The sequence below is a fragment of the Anomaloglossus baeobatrachus genome, chromosome 9 (genome assembly GCF_048569485.1).
Source record: "Anomaloglossus baeobatrachus isolate aAnoBae1 chromosome 9, aAnoBae1.hap1, whole genome shotgun sequence".
Taxonomy (NCBI): domain Eukaryota; kingdom Metazoa; phylum Chordata; class Amphibia; order Anura; family Aromobatidae; genus Anomaloglossus; species Anomaloglossus baeobatrachus.
The window spans coordinates 18575799-18597931 of NC_134361.1; the positions used below are offsets into that span (position 1 = coordinate 18575799).

The 22133-nt window shown below is 49.5% G+C and overlaps 1 protein-coding gene across 1 annotated transcript in view; it reads right to left on the minus strand.

The window, feature by feature from the left end:
• LOC142250865 (major histocompatibility complex class I-related protein 1-like) overlaps nucleotides 1-22133 on the minus strand; it is a 36150-nt gene that overhangs the window by 3370 nt on the left and 10647 nt on the right. The window contains exons 4-7 of the mRNA XM_075323142.1: nucleotides 19252-19521; nucleotides 12292-12384; nucleotides 1630-1659; nucleotides 1317-1359 (exon numbers count right to left, since the gene is read on the minus strand). Coding sequence (XP_075179257.1) covers nucleotides 1319-1359; nucleotides 1630-1659; nucleotides 12292-12384; nucleotides 19252-19521 — 434 coding nt within the window. The 3' untranslated portion in view covers nucleotides 1317-1318. The remainder of the gene's footprint in view (nucleotides 1-1316; nucleotides 1360-1629; nucleotides 1660-12291; nucleotides 12385-19251; nucleotides 19522-22133) is intronic.

Below are 22133 nucleotides of genomic sequence, written 5' to 3' on the forward strand. Positions count from 1 at the left end.
CTGAGAAAAAGGAATGCACTGTATTAGTTTTCCTGGTAGAATGGTTTCTATCATCTAATATACGTATAAAGCTGAGTGTGTGTGTGTGTGTGTGTGTGTGTGTGTGTGTGTGTGTGTGTGTGTGTGTATGTCGCATTTACAATCACAATATTTTACACAGACACCTCATGTGGCTCAGGGAACGTCATACACTGTTTTGACGGGAAAATGTAACCCTGCGCTTTACAATTACTCTCCCAAAAATCTTCCTCCATTAAAGGCAATGGAGCTGGGAGCTGCAGGTCATTAATAGGAGCAGTGATTGATTTCTATAGGCAACGAAGGACATTCTTAGTATAAGAAGCTTATTTGTGAGGAAATATGATGTCGATAAAGAGACAGAGACACACAGAGACACGGAGAGACAGAGACACACAGAAACAGACAGCGAGAGAAACAGAGACAGACAGGGAGAGATATAGACATTGAGACATAGGCACAGACAGACAGGGAAAGAGACAGACAGACAGGGAAAGAGACAGACAGGGAAAGAAACAGACAGAGGCAGACAGGGAAAGAGACAGACAGATGCAGACATGGAAGGAGACAGACAGGGAAAGAGACAAGACAGGGAAAGAGTCAGACAGACAGGGAAAGAAATAGACAGGGAAAGAAAAAGACAGAGGCAGACAGGGAATGAGACAGACAAAGAAAGAGACAGACAGACAGGGAAAGAGACAGACAGGGAAAGAGACAAGACAGGGAAAGAGTCAGACAGACAGGGAAAGAAATAGACAGGGAAAGAAAAAGACAGAGGCAGACAGGGAATGAGACAGACAGGGAAAGAGACAGACAGAGGCAGACATGGAAGGAGACAGACAGGGAAAGAGGCAGACAGAAAAAAAGACTGACAGGCAAAGATACAGACAAAGAGACAGGGAGAGACAGTTACTATGCCGGGTACTACAGCTAGTGAGATATATATTTCAAGGAGTACTAATTTAAAACTCCAACTCAACCTGGAAAAAATATGAGCCCTTACATGGCGATGTTGATTGAAAAAAAAAAAAAAGAAAAGTTTAGCACTCTTGGGAGCAATAAAAATCAACCAAAACTCAGCCAGTCATATAAGGTAAGAATTGAACATTTTATCCAAAACCAAAAAACATCCAGAGAGAAAAATGTGAACAAAAAAAAATTTGATGCGGTCTCGACAACTTTTTAATAGCAATCGGAGGCGGTCCACGACAAGCAACGCGTTATTCATGTTCTAAGCAGAGAAGATATATACTCGCATTTATAGACTTTTTTGATTAGATAATCTCTTAGATACTCACACTCAGGCTGTGACTGGTTTATCAGCACCAGAGGAGACGGGAGCTGTGAAAATACAAAGAGGTTTATAATATATACCGTATACACACACCGTGGTCATGTGACCGCCCATGGATACAGAGGCCGCCATGACAACTGGCCTGTTGGCTCCTGCAGCCCTATATAGGCCAAACGCCACTGTCTGAACATTGAGGAGGCCGATCTATAGAGCCCTGAGCCGTGTCCTGACACCACTACAATGATATATGAGCCTCTTCAATCAATATTACAAATGGCGTCACCTCAGAGAGGCGCTACAGCATATGAAACACTCACCAATGACCACGCTGTAATTTTTCTTCTTTTCTGAAATAAGCAGAGGAGATGACATTAATGACAGAAAACCTTCTCTGATGGTAAATTCTAGAATGCAGATGGTAAAAAGCAATAATGGGGCCTTTTTTGCTGATGGGGTGATAGCACAATACCAAAGGATGCCACTGTAAAGATACAGAGGCCACATGGATCTACAGAGCTCTACCTATAAATACAATATACAGTGAAGGAAATAAGTATTTGATCCCTTGCTGATTTTGTAAGTTTGCCGACTGACAAGTGTGACGCCCTGGCAAAACCAGGTAGTCACAACAGAGTATATCCTCCTTGTTACCACCAAAAACCCACACTTAGACATAACACACAGCTATTAAAGCCTAGCCACCCCCTCATGTTAATAGGGACACACCAGTGGGCGGGATCAGGCGGATGAGAACGCCCACCTAGGGGCCCTGAGGTGTCAGAGGCGGGACCACAGTAGATCAGTTCTGACAGTAGAAGTGAGTGGAAGTCAAGTGCAGACTGTGCAGTGGTAGTCAGGGGTAGTGGCCCTTGAACTACCAGGCTAGGTGGTAGATGGTGAACAGGGCCACAGGCGACGGAGATACGGTCGCGGGAGACCTAAAGTGGACCGAGGCAGGGTAGTAGCCCACCGGTGACGACAGCGGGAATCCGGTCCGGAGGCCGTGCACAGTCGGGGTGCCTGGACCCTAGGACGAGGACGGTTGCAAGCCCCCTTGTTAATTGACCAGCCAAGGACAAGGTTCCAGACTTTGTTCCATTAACTGCCCAGATAGAGCGAAACGAAAGCCCAACGCAGGGGATAGGGTGTCCGTCAGAACCCACTGAGATCCCAAGGGTCAGCTTTCGCGAGCCACTGCCCCCAACACAAACAGAACTTGGAGTGGACTTCTCCATTCCATGCACAGTCGTCCAAAAGGAAAGAAAAACACAAAGTGCAGGAGGAAGGGACACCTGTTCACTAATCTGGGTGTGGGACCCGAATAAACCCGACAACGGCAGCCGGTCACTGACACCTTAGTTTACTACTGGATTTGTGTGAAGTTATTGAACTGTGAGTACACCATTGTCCCCTGGTCCAGCCCGGCGCACCACCTCCAGCAGCCATCACTCTCATGTTCCGACCGTGGGCCCCGGGACTACACCTCCCCTACCTGTGGAGGGGATCCCACCTTGCTGCCCCGCTCCATCAGCCCCGGGCGCCCCATCACCAGGCAGCGGCGGTGCCACCATCCCTCACCGCAACCCACGGGTGGTGTCACAGACACAACACCTCCCTTGTAAATAGCCCCCTTTCCGATGGTTATGAGGAAGGGCGGCCGTGCGAGCCCGGGTCCGTTCACCACTCGAGCCGTAGCAGCGAACCCGAGTCCCAGCAGGCCCCCGAGAGAAGCCGCAGCGGCCCCCGCCCGCAACACAAAGACATGATCAGTCTATAATTTTAAGGGTCGGTTAATTTTAAAGGGAATTTGCCACCACTTTTTCGGCCTATAAGATGCGGGCAACACCACTGGGCTCTTATATACAGCATTCTAACATGCTGTATATAAGATCCCAGGCCACTGTGTAGGACATAAAAAACACTTTATAATACCCACTTAAAATGTCGCTCCAGTGCACACCAGTCAGATGGGTGGCGCCATTCTCCGGGATCGGCGCCTCCCCTTTCGGCCATCTTGATATTCCTTATTCTGAAGCCGCGGTGCATGACACGTCTACGTCATACACACTTGCCGGCATTGAGGTCCTGCGCAGGCGCACTTTGATCGTCCCGGCAAGTGTGTATGACGTAGACGTGTCATGCACCGTGGCTTCAGAATAAGGAAGACCAAGATGTCCGAAAGGGGAGGCCACCCATCCGACTGGTGTGCACCGGAGCGACTTTCTAGGTGAGTATTATAAAGTTAAAGAGGTTTAAGAGTCCAGTGCTCGAAACGTGTCTGGTGTGCGGTTTGACAGGGTTTAATTACAATTTTTCCTAGACCTGGTATCATATAATAGTTTGCATAGTGTGAATTGTGTTTTTATCAAAAAAGTTTTTCAATAAAAAATTTAGATTTTACTACAAGCTGGAAGCTGGATCGTCTTCAATTCAGCTGCGGTCAGATGAGACCAAAAAAGAGCTTTTTGGCCTTAACTCAACTCGCCGTGTTTGAAGGAAGAGAATTGCTGGCTATGACCCAAAGAACACCGTCCCCACTGTCAAGCATGGAGGTGGAAACCATATGTTTTGGGGGTGTTTCTCTGCTAAGGGCACAGGACTACTTCACTGCATCAATGCGACAATGGATGGAGCCATGTACCGTAAAATCCTGAGTTACAACCTCCTTCCCTCCACCAGGACATTAAAAATGGGTCGTGGCTGGGTCTTCCTGCATGACAATGACCCAAAACATAAAGCCAACACAGCAAAGGAATGGATCAAAAAGAAGCACATTAAGGTCATGGAGTGGCCTAGCCTGTCTCCAGACCTTAATCCCATAGAAAACTTATGGAAGAGCTGAAGCTGCGAGTTGCCAAGTAACAGCCTCAAAATCTTAATGATTTAGAGATAATCTGCAAAGAGGAGTTGTGAGGAAATAGGGATATATTCTGAGCTATTAAGCCATATTCCTATAGCCGCCATCTTGTCAGGGTACGACCATATCTCTTGTGTGTGACTGGGCCTTGAGGCCTAAACAGGCTTCAATCAGTACGCTAATGAACTTGAGGAAATTGTCTGTTAGCAGTGGGGTGACCAAAGGCAATCTCCTATAATATGGAATTTAGATGAGCTGTTTAGGCCTTGAGAACAATAAAAGGGAAGGAAGACCCCCCTCTGTGACACTGTAGAAGAAGTTACAAACTAATTGGGGGCATCCTGTACACCTGAGACAGACAGGCACCAGGAATAAATGTTTAATATCTCATGAGCCGTGCTTCCTATGAACATGTCAAGCAGAAATATCGCATACAGGCATGCTGACGATTCCAGCACATATTTTATATAGGTGTGGGACCTCTGTAGGTATCCCAAACTTGATATTAGCCAGTGGGGTACCAGCAAACTAATCATGTGTCCTATCATTGTGAAGATAAAATCATAACTGTAAAAATGAAAGCATTGTCGTCCGCCTATGACATTCCCAGGCAAAGTTATGGCCAATAATCACTTTGGGATATGGTTTCAGACCCAAGACAGGGTGTGGGGCAGTGCTCCCCTGTGAGGTCACTAGGTAGGAGGGGACTTGGATTGTAGCCAATTTGATAAAGACAGGGGGACACATCTTGGTTTGTCTTTACTCGGGGGCCATGTGTCCGATACACATGTGACGAAGTCCATGAAACCCTTGTCGAACGGTGCCCCCCCTGTAGCCAGACACATAAGATAACTGCTTGATCTGTATGCCTGCTTGTGATCCATAACTTACCTGTAAATGTACTCTGACCTATATATATATATATATATATATATATATATATATCTATATATATAATTGCCTTATTCTGTCTGTCTGTCTTGCTCCAAAATTGTGTCCTTACGGTGACACAAAGCGGATTGGCCGCTGGCCTCGCCATGGCCCCGCCCCCCCGCACGGATTGGTCACTCGCCCTGGCTCCCCCCCACACGGTTTGGCCGGCCGCTCGCACAGGCGCCGCCCCCCACACGGATTGGCCTCTCGCCCCGGCACCCTGCACGTATTGGCAACTCGGCCACGCCCCGCCCCCCTCACGCAATGCACGCTCGCTCTGGCCCCGCCCCCCGCACACATTCCCCGAACTGACATGGAGACACGACTCCCAGGTGAGTACTGTACCCCCGGGAGCCCACACCAGCGTACGCCGCCAACCCAGCCGACACAAACCCTCGCATTGCTGGGGTTTGCCGCCGTATGCTGGTGTGGGCTCCCGTGCGAGTGGGGGACGGGATGCGCTGGTAACCATGGTAGCATAGTTACCAGCGCATCAAGGTCCTGCAGCGGCGGAACATCCACACGCACACACATAACAGCACACACACACACATCAGATCACACTCACTCTCACACACGCCTCACACATACATCAGATCGCATCCACACACTCACAGCATCCGGAGATATCGCTTGCTTCTCGGCCGCGATACTCTGCTGTGAGCTTCCAGGACCTGCCGGAGGATCACATGGCCAGAAGCATGTGGTATCTCCGGATGTTGTGAGTGAGCGCGTATGTGCAATATCGTCAATGTGTGTGTGTGTGAGTGTATGCGATCGGGTGTGTGTGAGTGTATGCGATCGGGTGTGTGAGAGTGTATGCGATCGGGTGTGTGTGAGTGTATGCGATCGGGTGTGTGTGAGTGTATGCGATCGGGTGGGTGTGAGTGTATGCGATCGGGTGGGTGTGTATGCGATCGGGTGGGTGTGAGTGTATGCGATCGGGTGGGTGGGTGTGTGTGTGAGTGTATGCGATCGGATCTGTGAGTGTCGGCAGAGGAGCACGGCGTGCTGGAGGAGGCTGGGAGGAGAGAGGCTGATCCTGGGGAAGGCTGGGAGGGGGAGGCTGATGTTGGGGGAGGCTGGGAGGGTGTAGGCTGATGCTGGGGGAGGCTGATGCTGGGGGAGGCTGGGAGGAGAGAGGCTGATGCTGGGAGAGGCTGATGCTGGGGGAGGCTGGAAGGAGAGAGGCTGATGCTGGGGGAGGCTGATGTTGGGGGAGGCTGGGAGGGTGTAGGCTGATGCTGGGGGAGGCTGATGCTGGGGGAGGCTGGGAGGAGAGAGGCTGATGCTGGGGGTGGCTGGGATGAGAGAGGCTGATGCTGGGTGAGGCTGATGCTGGGGGAGGCTGGAAGGAGAGAGGCTGATGCTGGGGGAGGCTGATGCTGGGGGAGGCTGATGCTGGGGGAGGCTGGGAGGAGAGAAGCTGATGCTGGGGGAGGCTGATGCTGGGGGAGGCTGGAAGGAGAGAGGCTGATGCTGGGGGAGGCTGATGCTAGGGGAGGCTGGGAGGAGAGAGGCTGATGCTGGAGGAGGCTGGGAGGAGAGAGGCTGATGCTGGGGGAGGCTGGGAGGAGAGAGGCTGATGCTGGGGGAGGCTGGGAGGCGGAGGCTGATGCTGGGGGCGGCTGGGAGGCGGAGGCTGATGCTGGGGGAGGCTGATGCTGGGGGAGGCTGGAAGGAGAGAGGCTGATGCTGGGGGAGGCTGATGCTGGGGGAGGCTGGGAGGAGGGAGGCTGGGAGGAGAGAGGCTGATGCTGGGGGAGGCTGATGCTGGGGGAGGCTGAAAGGAGAGAGGCTGATGCTGGGGGAGGCTGATGCTGGGGGAGGCTGGAAGGAGAGAGGCTGATGCTGGGGGATGCTGATGCTGAGGGAGGCTGGGAGGTGGAGGCTGATGCTGGGGAAGGCTGGAAAGAGGGAGGCTGGGAGGAGAGAGGCTGATCCTGGGGAAGGCTGGGAGGAAGGAGGCTGGGAGGAGAGAGGCTGATGCTTGGGGAGGCTGATGCTGGGGGAGGCTGGAAGGAGAGAGGCTGATGCTGGAGGAGGCTGGGAGGGGGAGGCTGGGAGGAGAGAGGCTGATGCTGGGGGAGGCTGGGAGGAGGGAGGCTGGGAGGGGGGAGGCTGAGAGAAGAGAGGCTGATGCTGGGGGAGGCTGAGGCTGGGAGGAGAGAGACTGATGCTGGGGACAGAGAGGCTGATGCTGGGAGGAGAGAGGCTGATGCTGGGAGGAGAGAGGCTGATGCTGGGAGGAGAGAGGCTGATGCTGGGAGGAGAGAGAGGCTGATGCTGGGGGCAGAGAGGCTGATGCTGGTGCAGCATGGGGGATGGAGCACGATGGGGAGTGCGCAGCATGGGGGATGGAGCACGTTTGGGAGTGCGCAGCATGGCGGATGGAGCACGTTTGGGACTGCGCAGCATGGTGGATGGACCACGTTTGGGAGTGCGCAGCATGGCGAATGGAGCATGTTTGGGAGTGCGCAGCATGGCGGATGGACCACGTTTGGGAGTGCGCAGCATGGCGGATGGAGCACGTTTGGGAGTGCGCAGCATGGCAGATGGAGCACGTTTGGGAGTGCGCAGCATGGCGGATGGAGCACGATGGGGGGTGCGCAGCATGGGGGATGGAGCACGATGGGAGGTGCACACCTCCCCCCAACACACACACACACAACACACCACACACACACTGGGAACCACAAACACTGCCCTACACAGACACCCACACACACAGACAATGCTGCACACACACAACACCCAACACACAAACACTGCGGCATACATAAATATACGCACATACCACGCAACACACACACATTGCACAAAACATACCTCCCCCCAAAACACACCACACCCACACAAACCGCGCAACACACACACAACGCTACAGACACACAGCGCTCCACAAACAACGCAACACACGCAACACACATACAACACCGCTCTCACCCCCCGCCACACCCAGACAACACCCAGAACATGTACAGCTCCCTACACAAACACTTGGTAACTACACACAACAACATCTATATATATATATATATATATATATATATATATATATATATATATAAAACAAAAATCATACATTAACTACACAATACGTAAATTCTAGAATACCCGATGCGTAGAATCGGGCCACCTTCTAGTATATATATATATATATATATATATATATATATTCTGTAAATTCCATATTGTATATATTGTAGTTTCTAGTGTGCCATTTAGGGCGATTAAAATATATAATTTAATCTTGGGCTGTTCTGTTATCTCGATCCTGAATTCCACGTCTGTGTGCTCGGCATAATAGTTATCGTAATCGATTGGTGGCAGCGAGTTTATGCCAAGGATCATTGTGGGGCAACCAGTGAGACCTGGGGAGGTTTAGATATATTCCGTCCGGAGAGGTCGGGGGAATAAATACCTTACTCTCACCGGGAACCCTTCAATCATCGGCATAGTAGAATAGCGGCCTCCTTGCTTATTGTCGGGCAATTCCATAATTGGCCTGACTATAAGAGGGGCGGTAGAGAGTGCGTCACGTGCTCGGTCTGTCGGGTGGTGGAAAGGGGGCTGTAACTTCCGCTTCTTACCCCCTGTTCATGACAGGAGTGGAGCAAAATTCCTCCTGACATCAAAATTCATCAACTACAAAACACATCTGACTGCTGTGCTGCCAACAAAGGGACGGCCACCAAGTCTTAAGTCTTGTTTGCCAGAGGGATTAAATATTTATTTCTCTCTGCAAAATGTGTGACGCCCCTGGACTAGTCAGGTCGCCACAGGGTACTGCACAATCTTTCTCTCCCCGTGCAGGACTCAACCTCCATGGTTCCGGGTTCCGATCTTGCAGAACTGCATCCACCAGCATCTACAAATCCTAGTTACACCTTGCACCACCCCCCCGTCAGGCACACCAGTGGGCTGCTTAAGCTGGAATAGGGCCGCCCACCTAGGAGTTAGGCAGGGAGGTGGGAGGTGACAAGTCAGTCGGCTCCAGGGGAGCAAAGAGAACAGAAGTAGCCCTCGAGCTGTGAGGAGCTCGGAGGGAGCTGGGAGTTGGAGCTCCCAGGGGAGAAACAGATTGGGTCGCAGACGGTGGTCTGGACCCGGAGGAGTCGGAGATCCGGTCGTGGGAGATTGTGACTGGGTGCTTGGCTAGTCTTGGAGGATAGCCAGCAGCCGCAGTTCAATAGCCGGGCTGGGACCAAAGGCACGTCGGGGTACATGGACCCTAGGTCGGGGAGAAGCTTCAAGCAACCCGGCAATTAACCTTCGGAGGACAGGGCCTATATGGACTGTTCCCACGAAGCTCAGAGATCGGAGGCACTAGCGCAACGAGGAGGGATAGGGCTTTCCAAGCAAAGCAGCCCACTGAAATCCCAAGCGTGAGCTCCTGAGAGCAAGCTCCTCTGCTACTCTTAGTAGGGAGCGAGGACCGGAAAGCTCCAAGCTGACAGGCCGACAGGCCACTTGGACACTCTAAAATTACTGTGCCACTAGGCAGGCTACAGACCACCAGGCAGCGCTGCAAGGGACGGGACCCGGACGAGCTCCCGAAGAGGGCAGCAGCACCCAGAGATTTGGTTTACCATGTTTTCAGCGTCTGCTTTCTTGCTGAGTGAGTACCTAATTAACCCTGCGACCAGCAAGCCTGCGCTCCCCCTGCAATCCATCTCACCATGCAGGGTCCCGGGGCCTTTCCCTACCTGTGGAGGGTAACGTCATCTAGCTGCCCTATTCCATCACCCCTGGTGCTCCCAACGGCACCGGCGGTACTCCCTATCACCGCACACCACGGGTGGCGTCACAAACTATACATCTCCCCTGTAAATACCCCCTTCTTCATTCGGGTGTGACCGTTAGCCCCCTGGGTCCGGAGACCCTCGAGCCACGAGTAGTGACGTCCGGATACGAGCGGTTCGACCGCTGCTGGGGCGGTACACATGCAAAGAAATTTATATAATTTAAAATATTGTGATTTTCTGGATTTTATTTTGGATATTCTCTCACTGTTAAAATTAACCTTAAAATTTTAGGCTGTTCATGTCTTTGTCAGTGGACAAACTTACAAAATCAGCAAGGGTTCAAATAATTATTTCCTTCACTGTATATGAGCCATGTAATATCACATTTACCCAGCTGTGGATATATATCGATTCTTGATGTTTTCCCCATCAAAAAGTTGAGTTTTTCGGGAGACGTTGCCATGTAAAAGTTTTAAGTTTAAAAAAATATTTGTAAAAGTTCTCCCACCATTATAAAAAATAATTGTGACACTCCCCCTCCTGATCCTGCTCAGGACATAACCAAAAATGCCCAGCTAATCAGTGACCCGCCTTGGCGAATTATTGGATAACCTGGCGCCTGTTATGTCAAGGTGGAGGACCAAGTAACCATCAAAACAGGAGAACATGGGGATCAGTGGAACAATTTAGTATTATAGCAAACAAACGTATGTGCTAAATTTTATAATATATCTATTTAAGGGCCAAAAACCATATTTTTAATCACACAAATTCCCTGCATATACTGTTCACTATTTTTGCTGGAAGCTAAAACTGACAACTGACACGAGAGGCAACTTATGACCTGGAACCAGTCATTACATTAACGCTTCCACTATTGCAGCCACGTATGTTTTATTGTGAAATGCTCTGGAGTTTTCAAGAACACATAGCTTTGGACCATATGCAGACACATGACTAGTCTCCATGCTCCAGCTTGGGAACCATAGCGAGAGACATGACTAGTCTCCTTGCTCCAGTCTAGAAACCATATCGAGAGATGTGAGTAGTCTCCTTGCTCCAGCCTGGGAACCATAGCGAGAGACATGACTAGTCTCCATGCTCCAGTCTGGGAACCATAGCGAGAGACATGACTAGTCTCCACGCTCCAGAGTGGGAACCATAGCAAGACATGACTAGACTCCATGCTCCAGCCTGGGAACCATAGCGAGAGACATGGCTAGTCTCCACGCTCCAGAGTGGGAACCATAGCAAGACATGACTAAACTCCATGCTCCTGCCTGGGAACCATGGAGAGACATGACTAGTGTCCATGCTCCAGAGTGGGAACCATAGCGAGAGACATGACTAGTGTCCATGCTCCAGAGTGGGAACCATAGCAAGACATGACTAAACTCCATGCTCCTGCCTGGGAACCATGGAGAGACATGACTAGTGTCCATGCTCCAGAGTGGGAACCATAGCAAGACATGACTAGTCTCCATGCTCCAGCCTGGGAACCATAGCGAGAGACATGGCTAGTCTCCACGCTCCAGCCTGGGAACGATAGGTAAAGACATGGCTAGTCTCCACGCTCCAGGCTGGGAACCATAGGGATAGACATGGCTAGTCTCCACACTCCAGCCAGGGAACCCTAGGGATAGACATGGCTAGTCTCCATGCTCCAACCTGGGAACCATAGGGAGAGACATGACTAGTCTCCATGCTCCAGCCTTGGAACCACAGGGAGAGACATGACTAGTCTCCATGCTCCAGCCTTGGAACCACAGGGAGAGACATGACTAGTCTCCTTGCTCCAGGCCAGGGACCATAGAAGAGACATGACTAGTCTCCTCACCCTGCTCTAGGCTGGAAACAATAGGAAGAGACATGACTAGTCTCCTCACCCTACTCCAGGCCGGGAACCATATGGAGAGACATGACTAGTCTCCATGGTCCTCCAGTCTGGGAACCATAGAAGACGGGACATAACTAGTCTCCCCAGTCAAGGCCAGGGAACATACGGAGAGACATCCCTGCTCCAGGTTGGGTACCATAGGGAGAGACATGACTAATCTATGTGCTCCAGAATCCCAGCCCACTGTGGTAAGGGTAAGGAGGTGGTACGCATGTCCGCATGTGTAAATGTGGATATGTAGTAGGCACTGCTGAGAGCAAGACCTTCTCATGTCGAAACGTCAAACGTACATCGCTTTTCTTTGTTCTCGCCTTTGTTATTCTAAGCATCTTAATTAAGTATCCCATTGACCAGCACCTCGATCCTAGCACTGAGTGCAGGATCGCAGGAGCGCAGCATTAGGATTTATCTAGGGACCATACAGATTACAGAGATATGTCTAGTCTCTGCTCCCCACTCCTGGTGATTGACATGTCATCAGTCCCCTAGAGCAGATCTCCATCAGTGTCACACCCTGCTCCGAGCCCGTTATTCCTGAACTTACTCTTGTATATAATGATTCCAACAGATGTGAGGACAACGATGATTATGACGACCGCACTGATGATCACAGCCGGGACCGTGCTCTGCTTTGTTTCTGAAAGGTAAAATGAGCAATTGTGAGATGAGACTCGTGGTCCATGTTCGTATGCAAATAACGTAAAGCTTTGGATACATATAAGACTTGTGAAATATCCTGAGTCTCTGAGGCCAAATATCAGTAAGCAACTTTATTCTGGGAAGTTATTTGGTCCCTAAAAAAGGGAAGAAATAAAGTAACAGGGACTAACATGATGAATGGTGTTAAAGGTAAATAACAATCTATGAACACTAAACTGAAACAAATAACTTTTTTTGTAGAGACTGGCGGACCCCTCCCCAAAATTGTTCATGGGCAGTTTGGATTTTTCCTTTCTGTTCCTTCTATATGTTTCATTTTTATTCTATTAGTTTTCCATATTTTTGCATAATATTGACCTAAAACTACATCAGATTTTCACACAAGTCCTAAAAGTAGATAAAATGTTTTCCTGATGAATATTAACATTAGTTTATGTGAGAGGCCTTGGGTTGCTTATAGTTTACCATGGGTTCCTTTGTGACTTCATGGACTATTATACGCTTTGGAGTGATCTTTGTCAACCACTTGTGGGGAGGGTAGTAATGATCTTGAATTTCCACCATTTCGAAAGTCTGTCTGACTGAATTGGTGGAGTCCAAACTGTTTAGAGATGGATTTTTAATCTTTCCCAGGCTGATGAACATCAATAACTCTTCTTCTGAGGTCCTCAGAAGTCTCCTTTGTTGATGCCATGATACACGTCTATAAACGTAATAAATAAATAATCTTTATGCACTCTACCCCAGAGCATGACCTGGCCTTTTTTTCCATTTTTGACCAGGGTCACTTTAACAGGTTATAACTCTGGAGATTCAACGGATCCCGGTGATTCTGACATTAGTTTTTCATGACTTGTTTTTGAATTTCACTTTGAATTTTTACACTCTTAAATCAGAGAGTAAAGCGGGCTTTACACGTTGCGACATCGCTAGCGATTGCTAGCGATGTAGAGCGTGATAGCACCCGCCCCCGTCGCACATGCGATATTGTGTGATAGCTGCCGTAGCGAACATTATCGCTACGGCAGTTTCACACACACATACCTTGTCGGCGACGTCGCAGTGACTGCCAAACAATCCCTCCCTCAAGGGGGAGGTGCGTTCGGCGTCACCGCGACGTCACTAAGCGGCTGGCCAATAGAATCGGACGGGCGGAGATGAGCGGGACATAACATCTCGCGCACCTCCTTCCTTCCACATTGCTGGTGGACGCAGGTAAGGAGATGTTTGTCGTTCCTGCGGCTTCACATACAGCGATGTGTGCTGCCGCAGGAACGACAAACAACATCGTACCGACATTATGAAAATGAACGTCGTTACACAGATCAGCGATTTTTAACGCTTATGCGCTCGTTCATCGTCACAACTAGGATTTACATCTTGTGATGTCGCTACCGGCGCCGGATGTGCATCTGTCGCGGGCGGGGAGGAGGCTGTCAGCACTGCGCTCACCCCTCTGCTCGGGTCCGGCTGCTGCTGCTCAGTGGTGGCTCGAGCGGTGGGCCGGATCCCGGGGGTTCTCGAGCGGCGCTCCTCGCCTGTGAGTGAAAGGGGAATTTGGGTGTAGGGATTGGTTATTGTCCGTGACGCCACCCACGGTTGTGGTGAGTTGTTGACACCACCGCTGCTCTGTGTGGGGATCCCGGGAGTGATGGTGTGACGCAGCAAGTTGTTGTGTTGCCCCTCCGTGGGTAGGGGTTGGTGATCCCGGGGCCCAGTGATGAGGTGGGAGATGCAGGGCCTGGTGGGTGCAGGGACGCAGGGGCAGCGCTGTGCCTTGCGGCACTGTGGTACTCACTCAGCCTGAGACGATGACACAGTTCTCGGTAAAACACACGGCTGGAAAGACGGTTCCCACGGACGGCCGCACTTGCTTCCCCAGTAGGTGACAGTGATGTCCCTTTTCCTGCACCTAATGTTGTTGATGGTTTCGATGAGTTCCCACCGGTAACCCACTCCCCGGCTTCAAGCTGGACCGGAGGAGCTCTACTCTTTGCCCGCAGGCGCTGGCCCTTAGAAACTAGTGCCCTGGCGGTGGCGGTGTCTCTACTTTACTGGTTGGGCTGTTGCCTTCAATCGGGACTTGGTTGTTGGGAGACAGACGTCCCCTTCACTGACGGATTTGGCAAATTGTGGCGACTCCTAGCCTTGCCGGGGTCCGAGAGGCCCCTGCCCTGGTGCTGACTGTTCCTTGTACACTGCTCCAGACCGCCGGGTCACCACCCGTCCGTGGTCCTTCCAGGAACCTCCGAGCAGTCACCCCTGCGGACAATCACCGCCGTCTGCTGACCTTGCTGTCTCAGTCCGGGGCACACACCCGGACCAGCTTCAGGCTTTCTTACTGTCACTTTTACTCCTTTACTCCAGTTTTCTCCTTTGCTCCTCTACCACTTCACTTCCTTCTACTTTCACTTCCTTAACTCAACTCTTCATGTTTACTCCTTCACCTCCTAAACTGAACTCCTGGTTCTTCCCGCCTCCAGAGCTGTGAACTCCTTGGTGGGCGGAGCCAACCGCCTGGCCCACCCCCTGGTGTGAACATCAGCCCCTGGAGGAAGGCAACAAGGATTTTTGGTTAGCTGGTGTGCCTAACTGGGGTGTAGGGTGTGGTGGTGTGATGACCTGTGACCCCTGGCTTGCCCAGGGCGTCACACATCACTAACGACATGACCCCGACGATATAACGGTAACGATGTCGCAACGTGTAAAGTACCCCTTACAGTATGTCACACAAAATAGTTAATAAATAGAAAATAACATTACCCACATGTCTACTTTACATCAGCGCAATTTTATACACATCATTTTTTTTGTTAGAGTGGTTCAAAGTTTATAGAAAATTTCTCATTTTACAACAAAATTTACAAAAGCATTTTTTTAGTGACTTTGAGAGGCCGAGGTGACAGAAAATACCCAAAAGTGACACCATTCTAAAACGGCCCCCCCCACTCTGCTCAAAACCACATCCAAAAAGTTTATTAACCCTTCAGGTACATCACAGGAACTAAAGCAATGTGGAAGGAAAAAATGGAAATTTTACTTTTTCCCACCAATATGTTAAATTAGCCCCAAATTTTGTATTTTCACAAAGGTAAGAAGAAAAAATGCAGCATACAATTTGTTGTGCAAAGTCTTTGATTATGCCGCTATCCCATATGTGCTGGAAATCTAGTGTTTGGGTGCACTGCAGGGCTCAGAAGGGAAGGAGCGCATTTGACTTTTACAGCGCAAAATTGTCTAGAATTGATAGCGGACACCATGTTGCATTTGGAGAGCTCCTGATGTGCCTAGACATTGGAGCTCCCCCACAAGTGATCCAATTTTGGAAACTAGACCCCTCAAGCAATTTATGTAGATGTTTGGTGATTACCTGGATTCCCAGGTGCTTCACAGAATTGTATAACTTTGAGCCATGATAATGAAAAAAATAAGTCTTACTACAAAGATGTTGCTTTCAATCCAAATCTTTCATTTTTACAGGGATAACTGGAGAAAAAGCCTTGTTCAATTTGTTATGCAATTTCTCCTGAGTACACCGATACCCCACGTGTGGTGGAAATCTATTGCTGGGCACACAGCAGGGCTAGGAAGAGAAGGAGCGCCATCTAACTTTTTGAACGCAAAATTGGCTAGAATTGTTAGCAGACATGTTGTGTTTGGAAAGCCCCTGTTGTGTCTAAATAGTGGAAACCCCCAACAAGTGACCCCATTTTGGAAACTAGTCCCCGCAATGAGTTTATCTAGATGTTTGATGACACCTGGAACCCCTGGGGGCTTCACAGAATTTTATAAGGTTGAGTTGTGAAAATGAACAAAAGACCAGACAAATAGTTGTAAGGGGAATTATAAGTTATAAGACCAGGACAAAAATACATTTCCCTTTAAAACCAATATTTTATTTAATTTTGCTGAAATCAATAACAAGCAAACAAATAAGACATAACCAGTGTTTGTGTGAATAGTGCATACCAGGTAACACACGTGTCCAGGGATTAGCGGGACTGACTGGTGCAGTGGTACACTAATAGCTGGATGTAATTGTCCACTAGCGATTAAGATAGGGATAATACTGCCCCTCCAATAAACACAAGCAAGCTAAATGTGTGGTGCCCCCATTCCACGGCGGCTGTCCCTTAATTATCCCTACCTAACACAGATAAATACCCATCACCAAAACATCATACTAAAGTGCTTTGTGCAGAAAATGATGCATACTGGGTACATTCATACCAACAGGAAGGTATTTAGATCACAAATAGCTGTATATTACCCTCCAACCGAGTATATTTCCACAAAGACAACTCCAATACAATTATAATTGTATTGTACAGATTGTATTGTGGCTTATGATTGAAACCAGCCACGACGGCCGTTTTGTGCTGAACTGCACTTCTACCGGTCCACACTGGCTTAGAGAAGACCCACCCCTTATAAAGGAGGAACACCCAGTCTTGCAGTTCAGCACGAAACGGCCGTCGTCCTGAGGGGACCCGCACCCAGCTCTCCTCACACTTTTTACTTGCACCTTCAGATTTAATAAAGGACATTTCTTCTTGAACCCAATTGGTATGTGCCGTTGCTTTTCTACTCTATTGATGGCTATATGAGAATTTGACTTCCTTCACCAACAAGCACCCACGGCCAGTGAATCACATGGAACGATTTAAACTAACCTCCTCCCTCTTGGCACCGGTGCGAGGTGCAGTATGGTGGTGCAGGACTTTTTCTTCTCTCTTTGTTACAGAGTACATGGGAGAGTTTCCATCCTCCTGCCCTTAGGCGAGGCATTCGTAGGGGCCAGTTTCTCCATATCAGAAGGAACTGTTCATCCCCATCTGATTTCTATCACCAGACACATGACCTCAAGGCAAGACTCTTTGATAGAGGGTACGACCCTGAGGTGGGGGAACCTGCTTTCAGAAATGCAAGAGAATGCAATAGAAATGATCTTGTTACAAAACACAAAGAGGACTCTGACCCAGTCACTCGTCTTGTAGGAACGTTTCACGACCAAAATGACAAGGTCGTTCATATCCTTAAACGCCATTTGATTTTTGGATCACAGATTTACCTAGAATAGTTGCGGACTCCATTTGCAGAGCCTCTAAGTGCCAGGTGTAGCGACAATTTAGTCTCTGGAAAACATCTATGGTGTCAAACGTAGTGAATATTGCTGAACTAAAAATTGCAAATAAGTCCTTGTCATACCCAGTACATTGTAGTGCCCGTACATTGTGCCCGGCTCATGCTTCTGGAAAACTGCACCTCGTTAATTAAGAGGGCTTTCCTCTTTACAACAAACTGTGAAGAATTGGTATGAAAGTGATATATATATATTTAACAAGTCATGTAGACAACATATCAATAACACCAATCAAGACATATAGAACTTTGTCAGTCTTCTTGGTTATACCACTTTTGCCAATTCTCCTGGTATGGTGGCTCCCTGAAGACAAGGAGACATCTTCTCCTCAACTCTGAAGCTAAATACTGAAAAATATTGGAGAGTATAAGCTTTCTTCTGCGTTACGCTGGTGTGACGCCCTGTCGAATCCAGGTAGTCACAATTAGGCCCCTGCATAACACCTTTCCACACAAGGAACCAGCCAACCATTAAACCCTAGTCACCCCCTTAGGGACAGATAGACACACCAGTGGGCGTGGCCAGGCGGTTTGTGCACACCCACCCAGGGGTTTAGACAGCCCGGGCGGGAAAGTAAACAGTTTGGTGTTGAAGTTCAAGTTGAGAGGAGCTGGAGCTAGGTGTAGTCACAGTAGCAGGAGAGAGAGTTCAAATTGAACGGTGCCAGGGTTGGAGCCCTGGTACCACTGGCTAGGAGGCAGACGGTGGTCTCCGTCAGCAGGAGACAGGAAGATGTCTCGGTGGAACCGAGGTGGACCGGGCCAGGGTTGTAGTCCGCCGGTACCGACACGGGGAACCAACCCAGAAACCGTAGCACAAAGTGGGGTACTCGGACCCTGAAGCCAGAAACCAGAATCGACTGGAGCTGGTTAATTAACCAACTTAGGCCAGGACTAGAGGTTCTGTCCCACCCAAAGTCCCTCATAGAAGACAACAGCCCACCGATTCGGGATAAGCGGGATAAGCCAAGGCCCATAGATCCCACGGGCCAGCGTCTGCGGGCACGCTTCCTTAGGCCACATCCAACCGGTAGCGGACTCCTACGTTATAAACTGGGAAGTCATTCTTTAAACAAACAGTGCAGGAAAAGGATAGAGACCACCAGCCGGGTGGTGACCCTGAGTACAACCGGCCGTGGCACCGGCCACCACCACCTTGGTTTACCAGAGACTCGTGTATTTGTTCCCAACAGTGAGTACACTAACACCCCCCTGCGGCTGTCACTTCCCCTGCATTGGAGCCATCGGGTCCCGGGGCCACCATCCCTGCCCATGGAGGGGTTAACAGCTTGCTGCACAACATCGCCCCCGGGTGTCCCACAACATCAGCGGTGGTGTCCCACTTCACCACACACCGTGGATGGCGTCACGAACACCCAACGTGCATATGCGTCCATCCCCCTTTTCACTCGGCGTGTCCGCGAAGCCCCCGGGTCCGGAGACCCTCGAGCCACCACCCCTGAAGGCCTGGACTCGAGCAGCGCCAGCTGCTGGCACGGGGCGGCACACTGGCACTGCTTCATCATGAGACAGATCACTGGCATCTAAACACACATTCAGAAGTTGTGTATTGTGAAGTAGTGGGTGCATGGAATGGATGTAGTTTGGAAAAACGGGCAAAGTTGTACACGGCATCATAACCAATCAGTTCCCAGATGACCAACTTGGAAATTTAATGGGTTTTATTTTAGATCGCACTTACCCCATTGTACAAGGAGCGGCTCCTCCAGGCTGCTGTGATCCACATAACAGGAGAATCTGTCGCCCTCTTTGGGGGTCACCTCCGCACTGACCCTGATCTGATAGGTGCCGTCAGGATTGGGGATGACATCTGTGGTCTCATAGAGGGGAACCTCGTCCTCCCCGTTCATCCACCTCACATCCACAGCTCGGGGGTGAAATCCATACACCTGGCAGTGAAGCTTCATGGTGTCTCCTTTCTCCTGACCGGACACCTTCACCCGGGGCCGAACTGAGAGGGTAAGACATAAGATATATTTACATTTTGACTGTACCAAAGGTTATAGAGGGCTGAGAGGGTAAAACTGTTTGAAAAGTAACAGGTGATTTTTATGCCTGCTTTACACGGGACGATCCATCGTGCGATTTCACGATCGATTGTACCCGCCCCTGTCGTTTGTGCGTCACGGGCAAATCGCTGCCCGTGTCGCACAAACTCGTTTAACACCCGTCACACACTTACATTCCGGACGACCTCGTTGTGGGCGACGAACATCCACTTCCTGGAGTGGGAGGGACGTTCGGCGTCACAGCGATGTCACACGGCAGCCGTAAACATCCCGCCCACCTCCTTCCTTCCACATAGCTGGCGGGAGCCGCAGGACGCAGGTAAGCTGCTGTTCATCGTACCCGGGGTGTCACATGGAGCAACGTGTGATGCCACGAAAACGATGAACAACCGGCACCATTTTAATTAAACAATTTTATGAAACCTAGCGACGAGTACACGACTCACGATTTGTGAGCGATACTGCGTCGCTAGGAGGTGTTACACGAGACGACATCGTGTACGATGCCAGATGTGTGTCACGAAAACCGTGACCCCGACGATGCATCGCACGATCAGTCGTTTCGTGTAAAGCCAGCATTAGATTCTTTCGATTGCTCAACTCAGTAAAAATATCGAAAAAATTCCATCCTATAGGAAGGTGCCTGATCAATAAGATTCCTGGTTAGTCTGATCCTGTCAGTACTCCAGTCCACCTGTCACTTGTCCAGGCCAGTTGTCTTAGTCCCTGAACCTATCCTGTCTGTCCGTGTACCCAAACCCGATCTGTCTGTCTCACATACCTGCCTGTCCAGCCTGTCTCCTGAACATACAGAGACCTGTCAGCCTCCACTACCCTCTCTGACCTACCTGTCTTCTGTATCTACATCCCTGACATTTGGGTCAGCTGTTGCAATACCGGAGACTGCGCTGGAGTGGTACCTGGTGTCCACCAGCAACAGAGTCCACCCTCTCCATCAGAGGCTCTGGTGAAAACCCGGTAGGCACTGAGTCACGCACCTCCAGGGTAAGTCAGTGGCGCAGTGTGTCTACACCCGCTAATGTAACAATGGGGATGACTTCTGGATGCTTCATAGAGAAGATCCGCAGGCCTTCGATAAGAGAAAAGGTATCAAGAGAAACTTAAAGGAAAAGGAGAAAGAATTAATTTCCCATAAATTTCCTGAATGAATGTTCAATACATTTATATATGTACAGTACGGTGTATATATATATATATATATATATATATATATATATATATATATATATATATATATATATATATATATATTATTGTGTACATATTTGGCTACAATAAACATTTTTCTGTTCATCTCACTTGTACGTAATGTCCAGGAAGCAGAAATCTACGGCAGGCACCATCCAAATTTCCAAAGTGCTTTATTCCATCATCATGTGCAGTTAAAAGTAGCGGGGAGAGAGCCAAGTGAGTGCAGGCCCCCTAATGGACAACGGGACCCGTAGAAGCACAAGGACGTGCGAAACGACCATCGTCCATTAGGGAGCCTGCACTCGTCTCTCTCTCCGCTACTTTTAACTGCACATGATGATGGAATAAAGCCCTTTGGAAATGTGGATGGTGTCTGCCGTAGATTTCTGCTTCCTGGACATTGGTTTAGATTTTCTTTTCCCTGTCTACGTGCACCCATGACCATTGTTTCCATAAGGAGGACTGAAGCTGACCTTTAAACCCAACTATAAGGTATTGCACGGTTTGGTGCAGAAACCGCCTCTTCATAGTATCACTTGTACGTAATATCACAAGCTTTTTGTGCAAAATCCACATATGGTTAAAAATAGAAGTTTCTTAAAACTGGATATAAGAAAACCTAAAGCCTGCTTTACACGTTACGATTAAGCATACGATATCGTATGCGATCATAACCGCCCCCATCGTATGTGCAGCACGTTCAATTTTGTTGAATGTGTCGCACAAACTAGTAACCCTCCGTCACACGTACTTACCCGTCCATACGACCCCGATGTTGGCGACGAACATCCACTTCCTGGAGTGGGAGGGACGTTCGGCGTCACATCGACGTCACGCGGCAGCCGGCCAATAGAAGCGGAGGGGCGGAGATGAGCGGGACGTAAACATCCCACCCACCTCCTTCCTTCCGCATTGACGGCGGGAGTCGCGGGAGGCAGGTAAGATCTGTTCATCGTTCTCGGGGTGTCACACACTGCGATGTGTGCTGCCTCGGGTACGATGAACAACCTGACGTTCAAATTTTAGGAATTGAACAACGTGTGTGCGATGAACGTTTTACCGTTCAATCGCAATCGCACGTAGCTGTTACATGCTACAATGTACCTTACGATGCCGGATGTGCGTCACTTACGACGTGACCCCTCCTACACATCGTAAGATATATTGTAGCGTGTAAAGCACCCTTAAGAATCAGCCATTGGATTTGAATCAATTTTCATAAACCCAAATTTTGTATGCCTGTGTTATATTTTATTCGATTTAGATTCAGTGTTTCTAGGCTAAGTAGCCACCGAAAATACATTGTGAAGTCTGACTGATCTCGGTGATGTGGCAGCTATGT